This window comes from Saccostrea echinata, unplaced genomic scaffold, assembly GCF_033153115.1.
Source record: "Saccostrea echinata isolate AGI-Se365-2 ecotype Australia unplaced genomic scaffold, CSIRO_AGI_Sech_v1 ptg000033l, whole genome shotgun sequence".
Taxonomy (NCBI): domain Eukaryota; kingdom Metazoa; phylum Mollusca; class Bivalvia; order Ostreida; family Ostreidae; genus Saccostrea; species Saccostrea echinata.
Genome location: NW_026889782.1, coordinates 26,809,634 through 26,837,321, shown reverse-complemented (window position 1 = coordinate 26,837,321; position 27,688 = coordinate 26,809,634). Strand labels below are relative to the sequence as shown.

The window sequence follows — 27,688 nt, the reverse complement described above, 5'->3', positions numbered from 1 at the left end:
TTAATTCGGTATTGCTTCGAAATGTTAAATAATTCATTTAAACCATAATTTAATAGTTTTGAAATGATCAATAAAAATACATGTACGGACATAAGCCGCACGAATTAATCTTAATGTAATATAATGCATTTTTGTTTATCTTAAGGACAGACAAGCACCTCTCCCCCCCCCCCCCAATCGTGAAAATTTTAACTTGAAACCGTATACAGTTTATGGGAAATCAATAATACTTTCATCAGCATATATATATATATATATATATATATATATATATATATATATATATATATATATATGTGCTATTGTTGACAATTTATATTGTTTGTTTATTACTCTCAAACCATACAATGGTACATGAGGTACATTAACACGTTTACATATATACAGAATATCATGTCAAGTAATGAAAAGTAGTATATATATATATATATATATATATATATATATATATATAAAAGAAGATTATTACTGAAAACATTCCAATATCTTTTTAACAAACAAAGACAGCTTTATACAGAAGTATCTATGTTGTTGTTTTCTTGATAATCACGTTCTCTTTGTTGCATGTAGAAAAGCCCATTGATATCCCACTTAAAAATAATCTCCTACCAATTATTTTGTACACATTTTTTCTTAGCATATCAATACAAAAGTTCCGCTGCGTAATAAATATTTTCAAAATAGACATTCACTCACTAAGTTTACAAAATCTGACGGAGAAAAAAAAATTGCTAAATTTCAAAAGTTAACATATTTGATTGATTTTTCATATTTATGCAGATATTTATATGAATTTAAAAAAAATTACTTATTTGGGAAAGCACAGAGAGATAATTCTACAATTTTGGTAAAACTTGTGCTTTTCACTATAGAAATCAACAGAAAAAAGAAATTATTTTTAAAAATCTCCCCCCCCCCCCCCGTGAAACAAAAATTCCGTTTCACAGGTATTTAATATGGATTGTTATTTCACAAAATCACACCAAAGTTTTTTTGTGTGTGTGTGTGTTTTTTTTTTTTTGGGGGGGGGGGGGAGGCATATGTTTACAGACAAAAAAAACGACAAAAATGCTTATTTTTTTCACCAATTTCGAAGGGTTTACAATTTAAACGTTGTATTTTACAAATTACATGTTTAATTTAATATGCATAAAACATAAGGAATGATTTAAAGAACATTTATCCATGTATTTTAAAATATGATGCTTTCAGGCCCGATGTCAATGGAAAACATCGTTTACAACAACCCCCCCCCCCCCCCCCCCACACACACCCCTTATAAAAAGAGCTAGAATTAAGAGTAACTATTTAACACTGGTATTAAGATTATAAATCAAGATTTTATGACCAAATTACCATTAGTATTGAATTAAATGGGTGTAAAATATAGGCAGGAATCGAAAGTTAGGGTGTGTAGTTCTTTTCTAAATAAATGAAGTCATGGATATAAAAGCAAAGCCCTCACCAAATCTATCACTAGGTCTCATATGGATGAGTACATTAAGGTTCTTTCATGATACCAGAAATGTTTACTGGAACAATAATTTTTTTCTAGCTTATCAGACTTGTTACATGCCAATTGTTAGGCCTTTGTTTTTTAAATACTTAATTTGACTGTTGAATGTTCCGTATACTAAATCAATACATAGGGTTCACGGCACGTATGGCCGGTTAATTGACAGGGAATGCTTACGCATCCAAGACATCTAATCCCCCCTCTGGTATTTTAATGGCCTGTTCACTGAATTTTATTTTTTGTAATTTTTTTCTGTCTTTATTTTGTTTTTTTAAGAAGCAATATGAATCTCCGTCCCATCTACTTCTGTTTTGGAATTATTTGTTGGACGGCAGTGAATGCAATCGACCCTTCAACTATAACCGACAGCTTAAGCCTGGCAAATGATCTGGGTTCATTTATTGAGAGTCAGGACTTTTCCAGGGCGGCATCAAAGCTTATATCCTCTGTGAGTCCATACCTGGGCGTTATTGGAGCCGTCTTATCTTTCATCTTCGGATTTTTTGACACAGGTCCTTCTGCAGAACTTCAAGCCATTCAGAAACTATACGAAGACGTCACTCTCAGATTTGACCGTATAGATCATGAGTTTGCCACAATTTCCCGCCAAATTAACTGGGTAAACATTGAAGTCCATTATGGTACTTACGAGAGCACAATTCACGTGGTTGGAGAAAAATATAGAGCGCTTGCTGCCTCAAAAAGTCAAACCGAGTTTAACGCAAGGAAGCAGTTGTTTTTCAACAGCTTTCAACAATATAACGAAGCTGGGGGGAAGATTTACGACGGAGTGATGGGTCAAAGTAACCTTTTTAACGGACCAATTTTTGATGAGGCCATCACCCACTTGGAGTGGGATCGAAAGAAGACTCAACAATTCATGCTAGGCGTTACAAAATTATTAATAGACGCAGCGGCAATTGAAATAGCCTATTATGAACTTGCGAATCCGTCCTTATCTTCCTTTATTCAGCACGACTGGTTAGTAAAGTTTGAACATTTAAAAAACACAATGACTGCAGCTGACCACAAACTGATGACGCAATACGGAAGACAACTGGCCATTGATGTGGATAAATTTGTTTCAGACCATGCTCACGCTAGCAACTGTGACTTGACTAATCCCTTGCATGACAAAATTTCACAAAAATACTACTGGCGTAATTGGCTTGTTGTAACCAGCGATCACAGCACAGATCATACAAAGTACATGGTTCACGTTTGCTCTGGAATAGGAGGAACCATAAACAACCAACACGGAAAAAACGTAGTGGTAGCGAGTGTTGACATACATAAAGCCCATCTTACTACAGATCAGCAACATGTCGTCAATTATGTGCATACCACGCATACATTTCATATCATGCACGGAGGAAAACGAGCTATCGAAAAACGAGTTGGCCATCGTAGAAATGATGCAAATGTAGCTTTCGATTCATTTCCAAAGTCGGCTCGTTCCTCTTGCAATACATATGGTTCAATTGGTGTAATTGATCGTGGAATGAACGCCTGCTTTAGGTCTCCTTACCTTCACCTTTTTCAACGAGATGATGGTCGCTATTACAAGGTGTACGCTTTTGGATAGACATGTTTTATACAAGGAAAGGTATTTCATGTAAAGGCAGAAGATCCAGTTATGCTATTAAAATTTATCTTTAATAAAATATACCCTGGTAATAAACACATAAAAACAATATCTTCTGTTTATCTATAGGGTAATTTTCTATGTATGTCATGTCATATGACACATTTTGACAACTATTATGTCCCATCAGCCATGGCATATACGCAAATACAGAAAATGTTCTTGCATGCACACAGGTGATGAGAAAAAATGAAGTAAATGAACAGTCGTCCATCTAAATGAAATACGTGGAGATAACGAACAGTATTCGAACTCAACAGTCCATTAAACATTACAGAGCAGAGCAGACACGGACCTCTAAAACATCAGAGGTGGGATCAGGTGCCATGGAAGAGTAATCATTTCCTGCCGACCGGTCACCCCAGCCGGTGCTCCTTGTCATGATCGGGAAATAACGGAAAAATCAGTCGACAATTCAGCGTGTAAATAATGGCCTAACAATTAGTATGAAAATAAGTCAGCCAGCATTTGACTTGTTGAAAGATTGTATTTGCTGACAAGGTCATTGTACCGACCATAGAACTTACGAAATGATGACTTTAAACGAGAAAGCTGGTATTCTTGTTTTGCTGATAATCTTGTTTCATCAACTTGTTTGTCAATAACTTACCTCGTTTTAGAAATTGTTCATACGCAGAGCTTGCTCTGGTGTATCGAATCAACTGACAGATATAAACCCCGTATGCAGGTGATAAGGGTATATTGCTGCATAAGTAAGGGAAGTTGACGATTGGAAAGTGAAAGTCATAACGTTTATCATAAAGCTTTTTTGTTAGATTACCATTAACCTCTTTTTCAAATAAAATTTCCTACGTGAATTGACCAAAAAATATACAAGAATCATTTTAATAAATCTTACTGTCAAAAGTGAACTGTTGTGGAAGGTTTATCTTAATATTAAGCATAGTATCTAAATTAAGCATACCTCACAAGTTTATCTAATGTTGTTATTCTATTTTTAAATAAGTGCTTAAATACAAAATAAAAAATTATAATTAATACATTAAAACAAATATACAAATAAAACAAAGGACTGGGTCTTTTCATTCCCTCGTCTATTAAAGGACTTTTATTTATTTATGTATGTCTTTGTACACTGTGATTTACAATGGTCCCTCTGTTCTTCAGCTAGCTGAATGTGTTTATGGATGACTTGAGGACATTGGCAAGTTACGGTTATCAGTAAAAGAACGTTCAATTCATAGGTATTTAGAATTATAAACCCAAGACTGAGATTGATCTCCTACGAAGAATTCTTTACCAGGAGAAATTGGTTTTGTTAGTCCCCTACTATTGAAATCGGAGGAGACTTTAGGTCTCCGTCTCGTTCGTCCGTCTGTCTATCTATCTTTCCATCTGACTGTCCCACGGGGTTTTCCGCATTTTACAAAAAGCTTGCAGATACTAAATTGTTTTTGGTATGCGAGTGAATCCTGATGAGTTACAGATGAAGTTTCTATTTTGCTCGGCTTCAGTAATTTTTTGACGGAATTATGACCTTTTCAACGTTTTAGACACTGGGTGAAAAGTTCATTTCCGATCATGGGAAACCACATGGAAACCTAAAGTTTACACCGTTTCCCAGTGGTTTCCGTAGCGGATGCTAGGTTATTCTCTGAAGTTTTCGTGGCACAGAAACTACTACTCTCCGGTTCCATGAGGTTTCCCAAGCCACGGAAACCTCGGCAAACCTGACATTTCCCGATCCTCGTAGTAGTTTCCCAAAGTTGGAAACCTGAGGATTCTACTAGTTTCCATAGGTTGGGAAACAACATGGAATCGGAGGGAATCCTCAGGTTTCCTCTGAAGAGAAGCTATTAAAAACCTTAGGATTTCTCGTTTCCATGACTCCGGAAACAACGTGGAATCGGAGTGCAGTGGTTTCCGTGTGACTTAAACTTGTTGGAATTGTCTGGTGTCTCACGAAGGGAAATTCAGGATTCCTTTATATTTCCGAGACGAGAAGCAACAAAGAATTGTGGATTGGAAGATTGCATACAACAGAAATTACAGGGTAGCTTGAGCATTTTACTTTTGGAAAATGATTGACACTCGATGGGAAAACGCAATGATCCCTGTAGTTACTGTGGATTTGTAAACCTTTCTTGAGTAAATTGTAAAAGGAGAACCTAAATATATTATTTATATTATTTTCTTAATGAATTGTGTTTTTTTTTCAAAATCTATAAATAAATGTATAAAGGGGAAAAGTTATATTTTGTTTATAATTTATTTGAAACACATTCCAAGTATGTACAATTATATTAAATTATCTTCCATTAATATCAAAATAAATATAATTATATAATAATTTTAAATCAATAACGAAACAGTCATTCACATTTACCTTCATTCAAAACCGTCAGTAAGAAATACTCCGTTCATCAGTAACTTTCCTTGTGATCCCATCATGACATCTGATTGTAATATATATTAAATATAAATATTGATATGAAATGATTATTTCATGGTAAAATTCATTTGTATGCTTCAATATTATCAAGAAAACTGACAAGATCAATCGATGCCCTTAAATGCACTAATATAAATCATTTTTGTCTTTTAATTTTTTCTTGACCCTGAAGCAGGTGGCTTCAAAATTTAATGTCTCTCTTTAATTGCATGACAATAAAATAATATACTATATAAGAAGTCAGAGTGAATGCTCACTAGTAATATCCTCCCTGATGTGAATATACCCTCTCTTGTTGATAGGAATTCATACGAAAATGAATGTCACCATATGAGTTGTCTAGATAAAGAGTGTGCTTCAATTTCAAGCATCTGATTAGTATATGCTGAGAAAACTGACAGAAATTTGAAATGGACAGACACGGGTAATCAGGAAGTTGACATCAGATTCGAACAAAAATGAATCCCACCAAATGGCAAATGCCTACTCAAAAAGTGCAAAAATTCCAAGCATCTGCAATGAACAGTTGTTGAGAAAACTGTGACGGAAATGTGGTACGGACAGATGCACGGATAAACAGTAAGTTGACATCGGATTCCAACAAAAATAAATCCCGCCATAGGCCATGCTTTTTAGCAAGGAGTGTGCAAAAATTTCAAGCATCTGCGATGAGAAGTTGCTGACAAAACTGCGACGAAAATTTGTTATGTACAAACGGAGAGATAAATAGGAAGACAGTAGACATCAGGTTCAAACAAGAAGTCTGTGAGCCAGTGATCACTAATAATACCCCGCTCTGATGTGAATACACAAGTTTAGTTATGGACAGACACAGTGATAATCAGGAAATTGACATCGGATTTGTATAAAAATGAATCCAAACATATAGCATGCCTAAACAAAGAGTGTGTTAAAATTTCAAGCATCTGCGATGAGTAGTTGCTGAGAAAACTGCAACCCAAATGTGTTATGATTGGTACAGACAGATGCACAGATAAACAGGAAATTGACATAACATTCATACAAAAATGATTCCCAGCATATGACAAGCATAAACAAAGGTTGTGCTAAAATTTCAAGCATCTGCGATGAGTAGTTGCTGAGAAAACTGCTACCAAAATTTGTTATGTATGGTACGGATAGACGCACGGATAAACAGGAAGTTGACATCAGCTTCGTACAAAAATGAATCCCAGAATATGGCAAGCCTAAACAAAGGGTGTGCTAAAATTTCAAGCATCTGCGATGAGTTGCTGAGAAAACTGTGACGAAAATTTGTGATGTGTGGTACGGACAGACGCACGAATAAACAGGAAGTTGACCACGGATTCGTAAAAAAAATGAATCCTTCAAATGAATTTCAAGCACCTGCAATGAGTAGTTGCTGAGAAAACTGCGACGACAAATTTGTTACGGACAGACAGACAGACAGATAGACACACACAAGGGTAAAACAGTATACCCCCTCTCCTTCGAAGCGGAGGTATAATAAATTTGACTATAAGCTTTTTTTGTAAACAATGAATCTCATATATAAACCTAAACAATCCACTCATTTAGGAATTTCCATAATAAACACTCAATATGCTGTAAATTACACATAAATTTTACAGGATACTTAATAGATAAATACTGACATACTTTGATAACTTCTATGGCGATCAATTAGAAGTTAACTTTTACGGACTTCAATTTCACAAAGTTTCCGAATCTCAGTATGGCGTGTCTTGTTATGAACAACTGATAATTCAAACAAAGGAATAAAAATTATTTTAAAGAAACACTATTATTTTATATTATTTTTATTTTTAGATGTATATTTTAAATAAAGAACTACAGAAACCCAAAAAGTAATTTTAACATACCCGGTAAATTAGATGTTCAGGCCAATTCCTCTTTTGCGTGGGAGATAATGTTCTTAATAGATTGTGCATTGTACGATTATATCGTTCTACCTGGCCGTTTCCTTCAGGATGATACGGAGTTGTTCTACTTTTAGAGATATCATACATTTTACATAGTTCTTTTACAACTTCGCTTTCGAAGTTTCTCCCTTGGTCGCTATGAATCCTTCTAGGAATTCCAAAACTAACAAACCACTCTTTTACTAGCACTTTAGCAACGGTAACTACCTTTTGATCTTTTGTCGGCACTGCTTGTGTATATTTACTGAATATGTCAGTCATCACTAGTACATTTTCTCGCCCATCGCTCGCTGGTTCGAGAACAGTAAAGTCCATTGCTAGAATTTCTTGCGGTTGGTACGCTAAAAGATTCCCTATAAGTGGTCGTACTGTGGGAACTGGTGCTTTGGCTACCATGCAACGTTCACACTTTTTGCAATATTGTTCTACATCATTTTGCATTGTTGGCCAATAGCATCTCATTTTAATTAATGCCAAAGTTCTTTCTATCCCTTGATGACCTGCGTGATCGTGTAATGTCTAATACATGGTCTTTGAAAGACAGTGGCAAAACAGGTTGTCGAACAGGACCAGTATCACTTTCAATGTTTCTATATAGAACGTTGTTTTCAATTTGCAATTTGTTTTGCTGTTTCAATAGTTTTCTAACATCTTTCTTCCCTTGCTTCAGTTCTTTAATTGTGGGTCGAGTATGACTATTAAGCCAATGCATGACTCTTCTTATTGTTGGATCTAGTTCTTGTAATGAAGACAATTCAGTAGGTTGATAGTCTGGCAAAGTTGATGTTACTTCAACAGAGTCTACATAAGTAGATCGAATATGAGCATCTAAAAAAAGTTACTTTCATCTCAGAGATCCATTAGTGGGGTGCTAATATCATTCTCTGAAAAACAGATTCAGAATTACACGTGACAGTTCTAACTCTTGGTGAAGGTTTACGACTTAAAGCATCAGCGTTTCGGTTAACCTTTCCTGATCGGAATTTCACCTCGAAGTTAAAATGTGCCAGTTGACTAGTCCATCGCATCTCCGTTGCCCCCAACTTTGCAGTCTGTAGGTAACTCAGCGGGTTATTAACCGTGTAAACAACAAACTTTGCTCCAAGTAGGTAATCGCGGAATTTTTCAGTCACTGTCCATTTTAGTGCCAACAGTTCTAATTTCTTGGAACTGTAATTCTCCATATTACGTTCCGCTGGTCTCAATGTTCGTGACGCATATGCTTTAACTACATGTCCTTGATCTTGTTCTTGCGATAGCACAGCACCAAGTCCATCAAAACTCACATCTGTCTCCAGAATGAAAGTTTTCTTAAAGTCAGGGTATCCTAAGATTGCAGAAGATACCAATCTTTCTTTGAGCTCGTGGAATGCATAATCACATTCTTTACTCCAAAGTTCTATAAATGGTTGGATGGACATTTCTTCTTTTTCTTCTTGTTATCTGTGGTTATACCATGTAAAGGTTTTGCAATTTTTGAAAAATCCTTCACAAATCGTCTATAGTAACCGGCTAATCCTAAAAATGATCGTAATTCTTTTTCAGATTTTGGTGTTGGCCATGATCGTATAGCTTCTGTCTTTTCAGGATCTGTAGAATCTCCTTCGGCTGAAACGATGCGTCCTAAGTTACATATGTACTAAAGAAATTACATTTTGATGGTTTCATTAAGACCATGACTTTTTAGTTTGGAGAATACAATGTCTAATCGATGTATGTGTTCTTCGATGGTTTGAGAAAATACCAATATATCATCCATAAAAATAAAATGTCAAAATTTTCATGTAAAACAAGCCTCCTTCAGTCTTTGAAATGTAGCGGGGCTGTTTATTTTGTTTGTATGTTGTTTAACATCCCTCTCGAGAATCTTTCACTCATATGGAGACGCCACCACTTTCCCGTGGAGAGCTGCAATTTTTGTCTTATGCTCGGCACATACGGCCATTAAGCAGTGAGGGTCTTTTTCGTGCCAACACCTACTGCGACACGGGACCTCGGTTTCTACGGTCTCATCCGAAGGACCGATCTCCACGTCCCACAGTGGGATACGAACCCGCGACGTAAGGATCAACTCCTTACCTCGCGACTCTAGAGCAGACGCTCTAACCACTGCGCCACGCGGGCGACTAGCGGGGCTGTTACAAAAGCCGAAAGGCATCCAAGATATAAGCCACCAGTTCCAACTCGGAATGCCGTTTTCTTGATTTCTCATCTATAGCAACTTGATGGTATCCTTGGGCTAGATCTATAGAACTGAAGTATTTCGCTCCATGCAAGACGTCTAACGTTTCCTCTATTCTAGGTAACGGATACACATCTATAATAGTTTTCTTGTTCAATTCGCGATAGTCAACACATTAACGAAGACTTTTGTCCTTTTTTCTCACTATCATGACAGCGAACGCAAATGGACTATTGCTCTTTCTAATTATCCCTTGATTTAACAATTTGCGTATGTGTTGTTTTACTTCGTCGATTTGATGTGGTGGTATTTGACGATGTGGCACTCGAACAGGAATGTCATTTGTTAGCTTGATGTTAGGCCATTCCAAATTTTTTCTCTGTTTAGCGTTCACACATCTTTTAAAAACCTACCTACCTATTCGCAAAAAACACACAAGACAAAAAAATAAAACACAGACTTGATAGTCATAAAAATGACGTCATTCAAGGGATTTGATTTCATTACTCTTATTTTTCTTGTAGCAAAATCTATTCCTCAGCAAAACTAATGTATTAAATGCTTAAAATATACTTAATATGGACATATTGTATACAAATATTTAGAGAAATTGAGAGAATTCAAAGATTTCGACCAGAATGATTCATTTCAGGATTCCTGATTTTGTTTGCTTTTTCCGATATAGGGTGTGAGAAACCAAAGCGCACGCGGACGCTAAACATAGGAAAAACTTGGAATGGCCCAATATGTGTAATCAAATCCGTACAGCCAAGATCATCGTCATCTTTGGTAAATGCGTCTAACTGTTTTTGATTGAGTTCATGAAATTGCTTTTTCTGGCTTTCAGTAAACTGTGCATTTCCCAGTTAAAATTTTAAATCATTCTCACATTTACTGTTTGTCGGTTTGATGAAATCTGTATTTATTTTCCGAAAGTAAATTTTCTTATCAAGAATTTCTAGGTCGTATTCATCGTCTTTAGATTTGATGACATCAACTTTGTGTAAGGTTCCAATTCGACTTTTTAATTTTAACCAGACATCTTCATCGCCTATATATACAATTCTGACAGGGATCTTTCCATTTTCTACTGTCCTAACATGTCGATTACCATGATGTTCCGTGGAAGCGTTCTGTTGTTCCATGAATTGCTTGGACTGTGGCTGTATATTCTTCACCTTTCTTATTTTGGCGCCCAATAATAAAACCCACGGGTGGTTTAGAAGAGTCTCTGTGAGGTTTTCAGGATGAAAAACCTCAAGAAAAAGGGGGGAAGAGTGTAACGGGGATTTGGTACGTCGGCCCGGTAGCTCAGTGGTAAGAGCACCCGCACGGTTAGCGGGAGGTCCCGGGTTCGAGTCCCAGTCTGACCGACATTTTCCCCCGCCTGTTACATATGCAATGTCAAAACAATTAAGGGCTTGAAAATGACGTTAAAAAGGGGAAGGGGGTTCTTTTTCCTACATGCTATAAAGTTTCGCACCTGGAAATAATGCAATAGACCTTGAAAATGTTTTAAAGGGCTACAGAAAAATTAAATGGGTCCAGAGTACTCGATTTTAAATGCCTAAAAAGATTCAAAGCGATGAAAGATGCACAGTTGATATATCGATTTATAGTCAGGTTGTCAAAGGTAAAAAGAAATTTAATTCCAACAAGCGTAGTATTCTGGCATAATAAAGTGAGGATCTTTCCCCATTTGAAGATCCATTTACAATACTATATGCTTTAAAAGCAGCTGTTTATGACATTTTAAGGTCATATAAACAAGGCCGGTATAAGTCCTTGCTTAGCTCCAAGTAATGTCATCAAGATAAGTGTATGAGGTAAAGAGAGCGGCCATTGAGAAACAATGACGTCGTCGGACGTCATGAAACTAAATAGAGACAGCGCTGGGTGATGATATAATGTCTTTTTTATTTTAGAATAATTTGGCAAATTATCAACGTATCAAGCAAAATTTTCAACACTTAAACTTTTGTTGTTTTATGTTCCTTATAAATTTTGTAAACAAAGATTACATAATATTAATTTTATCGCATCAGTCCATGAACATTTTGATTACCCCTCGTAGTGACAGAGAAAGCTGCTACGAAAATATGTAACGGACAGCTCAGGGGCTGACAAATCCCATTGCCCGACGCCAGTGAATTTTTAATAGGCACTTGTCCATGGGCAAGTGACTTTAAAAAAAAATCAATAAATAAATATTTTAAAAAATGTTTTAGTTTTACTTGCACGGAGACCTCTCTGTTTGCACGAAATCGTGCGAATTTTTTGTCCTAAGAGTTATCTTCCTTTGCTTGTCACACTTCGTATGCGAACCAGTTTAATTGTGTCATCATGTAGAATCCATTTACTACAAGTTATACCGTTAGTATACGTATTTGTACTTAATTGAAAGTGACTAATTGGCATTGCAGAAATGGGGAAAGTTTTGACAGTTATTAGGCAGAAAACGATCAAAAGCAAATGATAAGTACATCGTCCATAACATTAATTTTAGCGAAAGAACTCAGTACAAAACCGAATAGGCGTGCCAAGTATGAGAAAAGAAAAACAACGGTCGGAAATAATTATTTTTAACAAAAAGCAAGTACATTACAATAGCTGAAATATGATAGTAACACAGATTGTATGGTACTTAGTACTTACTGGCAGGAGTTTTCAAATGTCACCAATATTCAAAACAACACATTGAGGTTGCAAATTTTTTACGATTTGGTGACAAATTAATTCATTGTGATGAATATGAAGTACTGTAATTATTTTATGTTCATTTATAGTTTACGATGGGGCAAGTAAAAATTAAAGTAGGGCAAGTGAAATTTGACGATGCACCTGCCCGTGGGCAAGTGCTTGAAAAATCTATTTGTTAGCCCCTGCAGCTACATAGACATACACACAAGGGTAAAACAGTATCCCCCCCCTCCTTCGGAGCGGAGGTATAATAACAAAGTACAATTATGTAATTTTCCTTGTGATGGTGACCACGTAACATACAGACAGTCACACGAGGGTAAAACAGTATACCCCCCTCTCCTTAGGAGGGGGGAATAATAACAAAGTACAATAATGAAGTTCTCCTTGAGATGGTGACCTCCTCAAAGGATCCTGTTTTTTGTTGCACCAGTGGGAGAGTAAATATGCTTGAGACAAGGATTTTACAAATATTTTTTCTTTGAATTGACATTTGACCTGAGAATAGTTCAAACATTAGCGTATATAATTAGCCGAAGTTAACGGAACATGAAATAAGAGACCTTATAATTGGTGTATACCAGATTAAGACTGCAAAGTTATATTCATCCAAAGATTTTACAAGTGATGGCTTGTTTGATGTCCTTGTCATTGATGAAATCCCCGATATCTTAAGTGCTAAAATCCAAAGTCAACATGTCAGCACAAAAAATTACGGGTGAAGTATAATAATGTTACAATTATAGATAGGTACTGTTGTTGCAAAAATGGTGCTCGTGTTGTCGGGATGTACGGGCACATTGCTGTATTATGTAGTTCCTGTCATTTGGAAGGCATCACAGAGAGTCTATTTCCGGTTTCCGCGACTGGACAACTACGGTGGAATATGCTGCCAGAGGAATTGATTTTGTCTGAAAGTGACGGGGACGATGATCCTACCAGCGATAAGGATCAGGAAAATGAATCCATTTTAAAATGTTAAGTACTGGTACCTGTTTTCGTTTCTGAATTTAATTATATATGATTGTTTTGCCATAGCAAAAAAATTTATATAAAGTAAAACCAGATTTTTTGTAAAAAATCAAACAAAAGTTAAGCAATACGAGGGTTGTCCGTAAAGTTCGTGGACAACATTGATATTTACTGACAAACATTGATAAAATATATGAAACTATTATTTTCATTAAATTGATGTTTCAGTTTATTTATATGCAAGTTTTAATCACAAACAAAGCACAAATAGTTATATTTTATCAGATACAAAAAAAAATACACACTCATACCCGGAGCAGTAGAACGAAAATCCTTGACGTTACTCGACGTCAAATGCTAAATACATTTAAGTTTTCTCAACGCAGTCACAATTTCACCCAACTCATTTCTTATGTCGTTTCAACCAGTCATCAAAAATGTGCACAAGCTATTCTGGTTTCACACATGAAATAATATTTAACAACTTCCTGTCTCAGATCCTGCAAATCATCAAACCTCTGTCCGCGTAAAACGACTGTATGTATGGAAATACGGCAAAGTCACGTTACGAACTTCATTTTTTACAGCACTACAATCTCGAAACTATGGTCTTCCTTCACGCATGTCATCCAGTTAACAGTCTCTTTCATCCGAAAATCTTCTGCGCCACTTAAACACTAAAGAATAGATGACTTTACTATGATTTCCCGACTGTTTAAGGAATTTATGGGTCTCTGTTGGTGTTTTTCCGATGTCTACACACATTTTATCACTACTCTCTGCTCCACCTTTTGTGAAAACGTCCCTTTTTCGAACAATGACGATACTATCTTAATAAACTCTGACCTCGATTTCTCTGCCATTTCGAAACCTTGAACTTGCAAATTTTACAGGTTTGACGTTATAACTTTTGTCAACCTTATAATGTAAAAGCCATCCAAATTTCCACGGAATTTTACAAAATACAAATGAAATGTATAAAGTGATTAATAACTTTTTAATTAAAACTTTGTTGTGCTCCGGGTCACCATCCCAAGTTTAATAATGAAGTAATAATTGTAATTATACACTTGAAATTGAATAAAATTTTTCATTTTGTAATTCACATATAGTAAAGGATTATAAATATGCTAATAATAAATATATATGACGCAACTTTTATTTAAATTTTAGCTTGTCCACGAACTTTACGGACAACCCTCGTACATGTACATTATTATGAAACCTCAAAATTAAACACAACTTAAACATTTCACATTGATTCTCTCATGGAAATTACTGAGAAATCTCTTATTTCGATCTGCACAATTATGATTTCTTTTATTTAGAACCGTCATGGTAGCTCATTTGGTAGAGCGTTCGCTCCGTGATCGGGAGGTCGTGGGTTCGAGCCCCGGCCACAACTGACTTTAGTCGATAAAAAATAGGTAGCAACTGTTCCTTCGCCAAGCGCTCGGCACTTTGAAGTGAAAGTTGCGGGTCCTTCGGATGAGATCTTAAAAAGCGAGGTCACAAAAGGCGTTGGCACGATAAAGATCCCTCACTGCTCAAAGGCCCTGAGTGCCGAGTAAAGGTGTCGTCTCCATATGTGTGAAAAAATCTCGAAGGGGACGTAAAACAACATACAATCAATCAATGAATCATCTTTTATTTAGCTCTGTGATCATCTTCGCTAGCCAAGGCGTTCTGATCCGCTACTCTCCCTTGGATAGCGAAGATGCACTGAGAACACTTTCAAATAAAGTAAGTTTTTCGTTTTTAATTCCATTCTCTTTTAAGAATTCGAATGTCAAAATAACAATTTATAAATATTTAAATCTTAAATTTAGTAGCATAAGCTGTTCCTGTGGCAAATAAGTATTCACCAATTTATAGATATTTTGAACAATTATTTTTTTTGTCTTAATTTATGAGTACTAGTAAGTATTTGCGTCATTCTATTATGCATGCTTTATGATTGTTCTTTTACATAAAAAATGTAAATGTGTTAAGTTAAATACAATGTATTTAATATAAAAAGTATCGGTAATAATTAGAAAGATTTATGAAACTGTACGTTTTTGTATCCACTGTGCACATTTTCCTATTATAAATGACTGTTTTAAGCTTTATTCTTTGCAGTTTTATGTAAAATAATCCTCGAATTTCTAATTCTCATATTAAGAGGATTATTGCATATCTTGAACCTAAAATTCAAAGTATGAACATATATGCAGGCAGATCAGCCTGCAATGAAAGGATTTGCGTATGTCTAGCCCAAAGAAGAAGGGGGGGGATTCCACGTTACTAACCATCCTGTGAAACAGATTCTGATCTACATTTAATGAATAATGGTGAAAATCATGTCGAAAGGGTGAATTCATGAATTTTGAATGCTTTTTGGTATACTTTTACAGAGATTTGAGCATCCTGATGTTCTTTTTTGTGTTAACTTATGTGTAATCTTATAAACAAACAGAAACTGAATATTATCTTAGCTTAATTCATATATTAACAAAACTCATTCTTAAATGAAAACAAAATCTAAGAAGGATACTCGCCTTTAATAAGAATCATCATAATAATACATGCACGACGATTCTATATGCAGTTAATTCATACACGTATGTCTTCTTGTGCTTTTTCTATGTAAACTATACACTTAAATGCAAAGTGATTAAAAGATAGACATGTAGTGCATTACGACTTTCAAAATCATATTGTGAGCAAGGCAGTGGGAAGAGCGGAATACGAATTCGTGCTATAAATTATCCTCCAATAACTTTCTTGATGAAATTGTTTTTACAGAAATGTAGTAGCAGGATTAATGACCAACAATATTTCCAGTTATGGAAAATTATATTAGAATTTCAAATTAGCGAAATTAAAACTCATCTGAAATTTTTAGCATACATCACAGAGGGAACATAGAAGAGTAAGACATTATTATCTTTTCAGTTCAAAAACAATATATTTTTTGCGCTGTATCGAAATCACAACGTGGAAATCTGATAACGTCAAGGTGACCTCATAACGTCATTTTCTAATGAAAACTCCCTATATTTAAAGAGCTCTCTTGGAGAAATGGATTGAGATAATTTCAATGTTTTATGCGTGGTATTTTGTCAAAAATTGAAACTGAACACACTTCTTCTGACGGAGAAGAAAAGTTTCCTTTTGCAATTTTTTCTCAAATATAGCTAAAAATAATTTTTAAAATAATAATTCTCGAAAATTCACGAGGACATGAACAAAGACGCTTCACGTCGGCATATTTTATGTATTTTACGTCAAGTGTGGAATTATGACGTCACAATGGAGATATTCTTGCTCACTGTACCTAGTTCATGAGAAAATGATGCGAAGAATATGAAAGGAAAATATTTGCAAATGTAAATATTAAATAGCAAATCACTATTATTTGCCAAATTAGACATTAGGATTTTTATATATTTATTGCAGATACAAGTTCTATGAAATAACCCTTGTTCATTCAATATGTTCAGACAGGTGTCTAACCCCCCCCCCCCCCCCAATTCCAGGTCACAGTGCAGAGACCTCGATTTTTTGTTCAGCACATGAACAGTTTGCCCATTGGACCACTGTGTACTGGTTTAGAACATATATATTTATATTGATATAATAACGGAATGAATGTTTTGGGACGGAAAAATGGGGAAAAAAAAAAAAAAAAAAAAAAAAAAAAAAAAAAAAAAAAACAAACAAATGTGCATGTTGTTATTTTTTTGAGTACAATTTTTTTTTTCCTTTTGTTATTCTGATTTACATGTAAAATGAGCAACAAACGCAAGATTTTCAGAATAAAAGTATTTATTTATCGATACATATTGTTTTTTCTTTAGTCTTTTTACATACTATACATATTTAAGGTTCAGCAGCAAACCATCATACGAAAATTTATGAAATCTTATAATATTTTAGGAAAGGGGGGGGGGGGTATTGAAATGCATGTAGCTTCAAAATGAATGTGATGACCTTACTTCATATTTTAACCATGTCACTTAAAACAATTTGTACAAAATATATTAGTTTTTTGAAAATTCATTGGGTAATTTTTTGTCAAGACGTTGAAAACTCCTCTTGAGGTGAAAATATTACTGCAAATTTACAATGAATACTCCCAAAAGCAGCGGTGGCATTACTACATCTATCAAAAGTTTCCGATACAATTTTTATTTTCATTGAATATAAAGCATATTATTTAATATCTAGTGGAATTCTTTTATTTTGTTTCAATTTTGATACCTGTATGGGATATATAAAATTTCACCTCATAAATTTCAAAATATTGAAAAACTGCGGTTACCATGGCAACCATATCATCCTTATAACCCTGATGACCATAGTTGAAATTTTCATATTATGATACCATTAACGTAAGGCAAATTATATGTAAAAATGAGAAAAATTCATTGAGGGGATTTTTTCATTGACCCTTGAAATCACTTCCTTAAATGGATTTTTTAACTTGATTGATTGTATATTGTTTTACGTCCCATTCGAGAATTTTTCACTCATATAGAGACGTCACCATATACCGATGAAGGGCTTCAAATTTTGACCTTTACTCGGCACTCAGGGCCATTGAGCAGTGAGGGATCTTTATCGTGCCAACGCCTACCGTGACACGGGGCCTCGGTTTTTAAGGTCTCATCTGAAAGACCCGCAACTTTCACTTCAAAGTGCCGAGCGCATGGCGAAGGAACAGTTGCTACCTATTTTTGATCGACTTAGGTCAGTCGCGGCCGAGATTCGAACTCACGACCTTCCGATCACGGAGCGAACGATCTACCTACTGAGCTACTGTGAACGGTTTTTTAACTTGAATACTGTTCGTTATCTGCATATATTTCATCCATCTGTCTCTCCTCTGTAAACTTTTCACAATTTCGACTTCTTATCCACATCGAACCACTGGGACAATTTCAACCTAACTTGCCACAAAGCATTCTTGGGCGAAGGGAATTCAAGATTGTTCACATGAAGAAGTAAAATGATTTGGCGACATATTTTAAAAAATCTTTTTCTCAAGAACCACTGGGCCAAAAAAAAAATTGAAACTGATAGGAAACCCTCTTCACGATTCTTCAAATGATGACCCCAACGGGTAAGGAGGGGCCACAGCAAGGGAAAAAATACAAAGTATTATATAGGAAAAATCTTTCAAAATCCTCTGCTTAAGAACAAACCCATCCTCAGGCAGTTTAAAATTAAACCCCTGTAAACTTTTCATCACTTAATTGATTTGTGCTTTTTCCTAGAGGAGTGATATACCCTTGTTTGATTGTTTTTGTGCGTCCAATTCGAGAATTTGTCACTCATATAGAATATTGATTCTGATATCATGTCCTCGTTTTGTTTCTGAAATGTGCTATAAAAGAACCCTCAGTTTCAAAGATACACGAATCGGACTCTAACACATTGATGGAGGAACCTACATGTATATTGTCTACTGGACTTCCCGTTCCTTGAGCAAGATAATATTTAGTAAAAATATTTAATCCATAGTAAGAATTTTTTTAAAGTATTGATTCTGATAACATCTCTTGTTTGATTTTTACAGTATCTGAGCCGGATGAAAAACCCTCAGTTACAAAAATACATGCATCAGGCTCGAACACAAGGATGGAGGAACCTATATTAATATTTTCTACTGAGCTCTCTACTTCAGGTAAACACTTATTCTTCCCTAAAATGTCAGATAATATTAAAGATTTAATAGGATATTCTTATTAAAGAAAACATTTATTTAATTGTAAGAGATTTTTAAAGTATTGATTTTCAAAGCATATTTTTGTTTGATTTTTGACAGTATCTGAAATGTGTGATGAGGAACCCTTAATTGAGGCCATCATTAAAAATATATCTGTTTCCCCTAACCCGACCCAAATATCTAGAGTTAGGTAGGTAGGTAGGCAAATAATTTTTTTGACAGCAGCTTTGAAAATACATTCTTAAAATTAAATGGAATGATACCTTTAAAAATAAGTTAAGTACAAAAGAAAGTGATTTGTAAACAGCTAGAATACCATACAAATGCCGTTCAGACTCAACATTTAAGGTAAATTTATTCACAACTATTATTCAATCGAACTTGTGAAATATCTCATACCAGAGTAAATTTGCTGAAATTGAATGCATCTGCTTAAAAGGTCCTCGGGTATGCAAAGACTGGACATCAGAGTATATTTTTCATACCTACTTTCAGCTTCCAGTGCTTACACATGCAATGTATATTTTTCAGGGCTTTGAAATATGCAGTGGTTCTAGAGCATTTCGTTTTGGAGTCTCGAAATAAGGAGCTATTTCTGAGTTGCAGGTTCAAATATCAATGCGGGACGTTGAGACCGGTTCTTTGAATGAGACCATAAAAACTTAGGTCCAGTGTCGCAGTAGATACTGGCACGAAAAAGATTCCTCACAGCTCAATAGCTTAAAGTGCCGCGTACAAGTCTAAATTTGGAGCCCTTTCAGCAGACAAATACAAAAATGTTGTTGTCCCAATAATTATCAAAAGGATTCAAACAAAGGAACAACCAATCTTCAAGGACCTTATTAAAGAAAAATACACGGATGTCTCAGAAAGCTTTTATCATAATTTCGAATCTATTTGAAAAAAGTATGTTAACAATATTTAATTGGGAGAAATCATATCTAAAAAATGATAAAATGTCATACACAATGTCAAAGTCATGAAGTTTAACCCATGAATAAAAGGCATGAAGAAAGGGCATTTGAATTCTATTCATTAAGATGAAATGTGCGAAATAACCCTCTGTGACCACATATTGTGGGCGCCCATTTTGTTTCCAATAAACGCTTGAAAGTCACAGAATAATATCAGTCGTTCTGATAAAAACGGATTTTGATGGAATTCTGTTTTATAAAAGTTAATAAACATAAAAAAAAATATTGGAATAATCTTTTAAAATAATTTTTCCAGTCGGCGCGTTTTAATTGGGTCGGTCGCGTTAGGGGAAACAAAGGTAATTTTTATTTTGGCCTGAAAACATGCATGCATCCGATTCTGACATAAGAATTCGATTTAAAGTAACAAAAGATGCTTTTGAAACAGTTTACCACCCCACCCCCCCCCCACCCCCCCGGCGCAAATTTTTTTTGGATTTTCTTAGTCAAATGGGCATAACTCAAACATTGCTCGATCATACCCAAAACAAACAAACAAAACAAAACTTGACCTAAATATTTTATGATTAATCTGTACACCAAATTTCATTTCAGTATGTGCAACCTCTGCGAAGAAAATGAACGGAAACTTTCGGTGGACCGACAGACAGCAGCAAAGCAATATGCCCTCCTTTCTCTGAAAGAGGGGTAAAAAAAAAATTTAATCCATGAATCTTTCATTCATTCATACATTGTCATCGTGTTTGAGTGTATTCTTGTGTTCCGTGTCATGTGGTTGTTGTTTTTGGATGTCACGTTATTTTCTTGCAACTATTAAGGATTCCTATGAGATTGTAAGAACGAAATATGTGTTGACTGTGATCGATATGTACGCATGCGTGAAAGCAAAAATTCTTCGAAAGGAATATTTCTTTTAATTTTGAGGATGTCCTAGATAATGATGATGGCTAAATTTTCTCTTGCGAAAAATTCATTTATAGTTTAAGATATTGCCTTTGGGATTTTAAACCAACACTCGTAAGAAAAATGGTTGTTGTTTTTGGATGTCACGTTATTTTCTTGCAACTATTAAGGATTCCTATGAGATTGTAAGAACGAAATATGTGTTGACTGTGATCGATATGTACGCATGCGTGAAAGCAAAAATTCTTCGAAAGGAATATTTCTTTTAATTTTGAGGATGTCCTAGATAATGATGATGGCTAAATTTTCTCTTGCGAAAAATTCATTTATAGTTTAAGATATTGCCTTTGGGATTTTAAACCAACACTCGTAAGAAATAATATTAATTTTAATTAATTGCAATTTTAATAATAATGAGCTTGTACGATTGTATCATTTTCATTGCAGTTCACCTTCGTTTATCTTCATTCGCTTTTCTTCAATTCCTTATTTTGTCGTAAGATAACAGAATTTTCATCTGGATTTGATTTAATCCATGAATCTTTCATTCATTCATACATTGTCATCGTGTTTGAGTGTATTCTTGTGTTCCGTGTCATGTGGTTGTTGTTTTTGGATGTCACGTTATTTTCTTGCAACTATTAAGGATTCCTATGAGATTGTAAGAACGAAATATGTGTTGACTGTGATCGATATGTACGCATGCGTGAAAGCAAAAATTCTTCGAAAGGAATATTTCTTTTAATTTTGAGGATGTCCTAGATAATGATGATGGCTAAATTTTCTCTTGCGAAAAATTCATTTATAGTTTAAGATATTGCCTTTGGGATTTTAAACCAACACTCGTAAGAAAAATGGTTGTTGTTTTTGGATGTCACGTTATTTTCTTGCAACTATTAAGGATTCCTATGAGATTGTAAGAACGAAATATGTGTTGACTGTGATCGATATGTACGCATGCGTGAAAGCAAAAATTCTTCGAAAGGAATATTTCTTTTAATTTTGAGGATGTCCTAGATAATGATGATGGCTAAATTTTCTCTTGCGAAAAATTCATTTATAGTTTAAGATATTGCCTTTGGGATTTTAAACCAACACTCGTAAGAAATAATATTAATTTTAATTAATTGCAATTTTAATAATAATGAGCTTGTACGATTGTATCATTTTCATTGCAGTTCACCTTCGTTTATCTTCATTCGCTTTTCTTCAATTCCTTATTTTGTCGTAAGATAACAGAATTTTCATCTGGATTTGATTTATTTCCCTTAGGTTGATGGAAGACCTCGTTTAACATATCTAGACTCTAAGTACGTTAAAATGATTGATTAGAGGAAATCGTCTTGGCTTAAAAAGTTTAGGGTAAAAGAAAATGTATGCGAAAAATTATAGAATTGCGCAAACAGATTAACAGTACTCATGGTCGAAGAAGAAACAGCAGATACTTGAAACGCGATATCTGTGGACGCGACAACGAACATGGTAAAAACCACGCAAGTGACGAATCTAGGGTGCTGTAATATGGTTGACATTTCCGAACTCGGTAAGTATTCGCCAAGGAGAAACACCATACTTGAGCAGCTGGAGCGTGCAATGGCTGAATTCTGTGTAGTTTGCCCAAAAAGATGGACTGTTAGAGCTGCCAGTCTGAAAAGAATTCTAAAAACTACCCAGTCCTTCACTACTTGAGGTAAACCTACCTAAGTATACAAAGGATCCCGATATCCCTTCTTTTATGATCGGCGTGAAAACCCTAATGCAAAGTTCAGATTTCCTCTTTCGAGTGCGCCTTGGATATGAGATTCTTTGCCCCAGAGACAATCTAGGTCGAAGGCTGCAAAAGATCTAAGACAGATCCATCAGCTGCTGAGGGCCAACACAAAACAAAACTTTCATTGAAATGCTTAAGAACATTCTGGGAATCGCTCAACAAAAATCTTAATTCTGAACGTCAATGAGCCAACATTGCATAGACAAAAAAACCTAAGCGATTTAAAAACGGAAAAGTCCATGCAGAATTTGCAAAATCAGAGAGATGCCTCTAATAGCACTCTTAAAAACTCTAGGTCTTGTGGTGAACTGTGTTAAGGATCGTTTCGATTATCCAAGAGTCAAGTGTATCGCCATTTGGAGGACGTTCTTCTGGAGTCTACGTGTTTCTATAAAACGAAGATTTCGACCTTGTATTAAAGTTCTACAGTGATGATTGGGAGGGACATCCCTCTCTTCACAACTACAGATTTCCACAATACTCCCACTAAACAAATGAGTCACCAACCGTGTCAGTCTTCTCTCGGATGTCTCCAGCTTTCAGATGTTATTCTCCGAGATAGTGAAATTTTAGTAATGCCATTCACTAATGTCACAAGTGAGCGAACATTCTCTGCTGTGCGCCGAGTAAAGACTTATGTACGTGCTACGGCTGAAACAATTTGATGATTCTTCACATGCACAAGTATGCTAAGGATGCACTGAACATTTTGGTAGACGCCAACGACTTTGTGTCAGTGCAGGATAATATTTGATTTCATTGTTTTATCTTTTTAATCCAAAGTGTTAATTCACAGTACACATTATTTATTATGTTTATTAGGCCTGTGTTTTTTATACTGAATTTACTACGGAAAGTTCCGTCTACCTGATCAATACACAGGGCTCGCGGCGGGTGTGATCGGTCAATAGGGGATGCTTACTTCTCCCACCTCTGGAATTTCCATGGGTCCTTTTTTATGCCCTCTTCACATATTTGTATTTTTTATAGATTTTTTGAGAATCAATAACTGTTCGATATCGTCAGGAAATATAACTCTAAATGTTTCATAGATCTAAGAGCACAATTAAAGGGAATAACTCGCGATTAAACCGTGCAAACAGGCAAGTAATCTACATGTGAATAATTACTGATACGTTAATTTCACAGCTTTGATATTTGTATTGCTGATTGATTGTATGTTGTTTAACGTCCCTCTCGAGAATTTTTCACTCATATGGAGACGCCACCACTTTCCGGTGGAGAGCTACAAATTTTGACCTATACTCGGCACTTACGGCCATTGAGCAGTGAGGGATCTTTTTCGTGCCAGCACACCTACTGCGACACGGGACCTCGGTTTATACGGTCTCATTCGAAGGACCGGTCTCCACGTCCCACAATGGGATTCAAACCCGCGACGTAAGGATCAACTCCGTACTTCGCGACTCTAGAGCAGACGCTCTAACCATTGCGCCACGCGGGCGACTATTGCTGATTGAATATCTACATCTACGACATACTGTTTGTTCTTTATGATGCCACTGATGAGATAAAGTCTTTTTTCTAATCATTTTATTTGCCCTCTCATTACTATAAAAGTCAAAGAATATCAAATAAAATCCAGAGTTCACTTACCTCATGCTTTCTAAGAATATTTTGTTTACACTAGTCGTTCATATTGCTTTATATTCTGAAGTTGTAACGTCCCTCTGATAAGAGAGATAACTTTTCGAGGATATTATTCCAAGCAATCCAATGAATTGTCTTGCCAAGTTTAGTAATAAGGACCATTTTATTGTCAACTCATTCAAATCTGTTAAAGCAATATGAGCTGCATTTTTGAAAATTTTATTTTGCTGCTAAAATATGTTATTATGATAAATTTGTATGTTATTTAAACCTTTTTGATCAATTAGACAGAAATAAAGTATTAAATTGTTTCAGAATAAAGGAATCTGTACAATCGAATATATATAGTATTATATAAGAAATCAATATTGTACAGGACGACAGTAATGTAATTTTGCTTCAATCAAAGCTTATAAATAGTTCTTTATCGCAGATTTGAACAACAGAAGTTTATAAACATTCTTCTTTTTCTGTCATTGAAATAGTTAATTACAATTTCGCAACAAAAATTTTTGACATCAAAGTTGCAGCTCATATTGCTTTAAATCGTAGAAATATTGATTTCTATTTTTTTTATTAATTGCTTATAATAGTTTACCTAAATCATTTACACTCAGTTCCTTTAAACAATATATATATATATATATATATATATATATATATATATATATATAGGATCTTCGATGATTTGTACTTGGACATGATTTTTATCCAACGAGTTGTGTGTTTTTTTTATCCCCGAGCCTTGGCGAGGGAATAAAACACACAACGAGTTGGATAAAAGTCATATCCAACTAAAATCATGGGAGATTCTTTTTACCCCATGTTTAATACTTCACAACCAATGTTTTACACTGTTTTATATAGGACTCCACTTTATTTTACTTCATCACTCTACCGCAAAAACCATTGTGACGTCACAACTGCACTTAACTGTGGAATATGAAAAAATTATCCAATGAGTCATATCCACGGCATAGAGGGGTAAACATGGGATATATATATATATATATATATATATATATGAAAAATATTTTAAATTTATAAAAACACATAGAACGAGTAAAATATATTGACGTCATATGTTTCCCGTACTTTTACTTTTGGCAAAATAATACAATAACAAAGAAATAAATGTGACTCGATAAAATACTCTACATGTATAGAAAACAATTCTTTTACATTAAACTATCAAATTTAGGTTTGAAGGTCCTTATAATTTTTTTTTTCCTTTAACGCGTCTTTCGATTGCATTAGAGTTGTACAATTCATACAATTTAAAGACGGTTAAAGATTTATTTCCACATTAGTCTAGGTGATCACTGAGTTGCAGTATTTCGGCACGTTAATTTGTTGTTTATGGACTTGGATCCTTTCCCGCAAGGTACTTCCCGTGTATCCAATATATAATTCTCTGCAACCAGGACATGCAATAACGTATTTGACATGTTACTATTATGAACGGTAAACTGTTTTCAGCTATATTGAAATGTTGTCTTTTTTGTATGTATGGACAGGTACCACGACGTGGATCCTGACAATTGGTCACATGATATGCAGTCTTCTCTCTCTTGTGTGTGTATTCTAGGTTCTACACAGCATTCTACATTCACAAATATCAAATCGACTCTTCTGATATAACTATAAATCTGCATCTAGTAGATTAAATGCTTCATGAAAGTACCCTTTATAGGAAAATCCAAAATACAAGCGCAGTTCATCTAAAGGAGGCAGGACCTTGCAACACTAGTCTGCAGAAGTTCTTGGAAACAATTCCAATTCGTGAATTCCTCCAATCTATCTTTGTCATATTCCAGTATAGGATTAAAGGGGATGCATACTGGGTTCATGCATCTGTACCAGATTTTCATATAATGAACTTAGTTCATTCTTGAAAAATTCAATTTCTCTCAGATATATAATTATATTTTATCATATAGCACAACAGGAAAAAATGAAATGACTAACTTAAAGTGGCTTCTACTTTCATAAAGGGAATTTTTCCTCGTATTGTTTTCATCCAATATATCTACAGATATCTTCTGTTGATATCTTGGTGAGTATTCAAAATGTCTTTTGTTACTGCCGACACCTCACTGCTGTCTGTTATTAACGTCCGACACGGTGATATCTGTCTATTCAAATGTTACCGCCACTCTAATGTTAGGTCCGAAATATTACAGGACCCATTTTGCAATCTTTATTGATTGTATGTTGTTTTACGTCCAAGTCGAGAATTTTTCACTCATATAGAGACGTCACCATGTACCGGTGAAGGGCTTCAAATTTTGACCTTTACTCCGCACTCAGGGCCATTGAGCAGTGAGGGTTCTTTATCGTGCCAACGCCTGCCATGACACGGGTCCTCGATTTTTAAGGTCTCATCCGAAGGACTCCCAACTTTCACTTCAAAGTGCCGAGCGTATGGCGAAGGAACAGTTCCTACCCATTTTTATCGACTTAGGTCAGTCGCGGCCAAGATTCGAACTCACGACCTCCGATCACGGAGCGAGCGCTCTACCGACTGAGCTACCGTGAACGTTTTTTTTTTCCAATCTTTAATAAGTATTACGGTCATGTGGACTAATAATTAAAAGAAAGAGTCTGTGTGGTGTTGTTTAATTTTTTGGTCTAAATCTAATAGAAATCCCATTCGGACGATCACATATTCGCCCGTAACTTACCGACTTTGAATTCAGTGAGACACAAGTTTCTGCTTGCCTATAGCCATCTTGTAAACAGAGTGGCTTACGGTAAGCTCGTGATGCACTCGTATCTCCCATCTAAGGCAAGTGAAATATGTGGAGATAACGAACAGTATTCGATCTCAAATGTCCATTGAACATTAAAAAATAGGAGCAGAGCAAACACGGACCTCTAAGACATCAGAGGTGGGATCAGGTGTCATGGAGGAGTGAGCCGAACGGTCACACCCGCCGTGTGATCCTTGTCATGATCAGGAAATAACGGAAAAATCCGTCGGTAATTCAGTGTGTAAATAATGGCCTAACAATTAATATGTTAAAGTAAGTATTTGACTTAATGAAAGATTGTATTTGCTGACAAGGTCATTGTATCGACTATATGTTCTGATAAGAGGAGGCAAATTTGATATTTTCTTTGCAAAAGAATGAATACAAAAGATTCTACCCAATTGCTCTGGATTAAGATGATGCCATGAAAAAGATCGTTAGATTTGAAGGTGATGATACAATAATTAACGTTCCTAATGAGGATCGTAAGGGAGAATGAATGTTAATGGCTGTGGACATATGTCGTTTTCAGAGACGGATCGATAATCTTTCACAAATCCTCGAACCAATACTTGAGAAACATTTCGTTTCATGTAGATTAACTCGTTCCAACGTTTTACGATAAAACAATATTAAATTGAACTATATA

General features: G+C 35.2%; 1 protein-coding gene and 1 long non-coding RNA gene across 2 annotated transcripts in view; one reads left to right on the top strand and one right to left on the bottom strand.

The window, feature by feature from the left end:
* LOC133198813 (uncharacterized) overlaps positions 1-27,688 on the bottom strand; it is an 801,505-nt gene that overhangs the window by 757,366 nt on the left and 16,451 nt on the right. The window lies entirely within an intron of this gene.
* On the top strand, positions 1,798-3,101 carry LOC133198801 (uncharacterized). The gene has a single exon (XM_061334785.1). It carries the CDS (start codon positions 1,800-1,802, stop codon positions 3,099-3,101), a length of 1,302 nt encoding a protein of 433 aa, XP_061190769.1. The 5' UTR covers positions 1,798-1,799.

Excerpts from the sequence above, each read along its gene's own strand:
- LOC133198801 (XM_061334785.1), top strand. The coding sequence starts at position 1,800 with ATGAATCTCCGTCCCATCTACTTCTGTTTTGGAATTATTTGTTGGACG.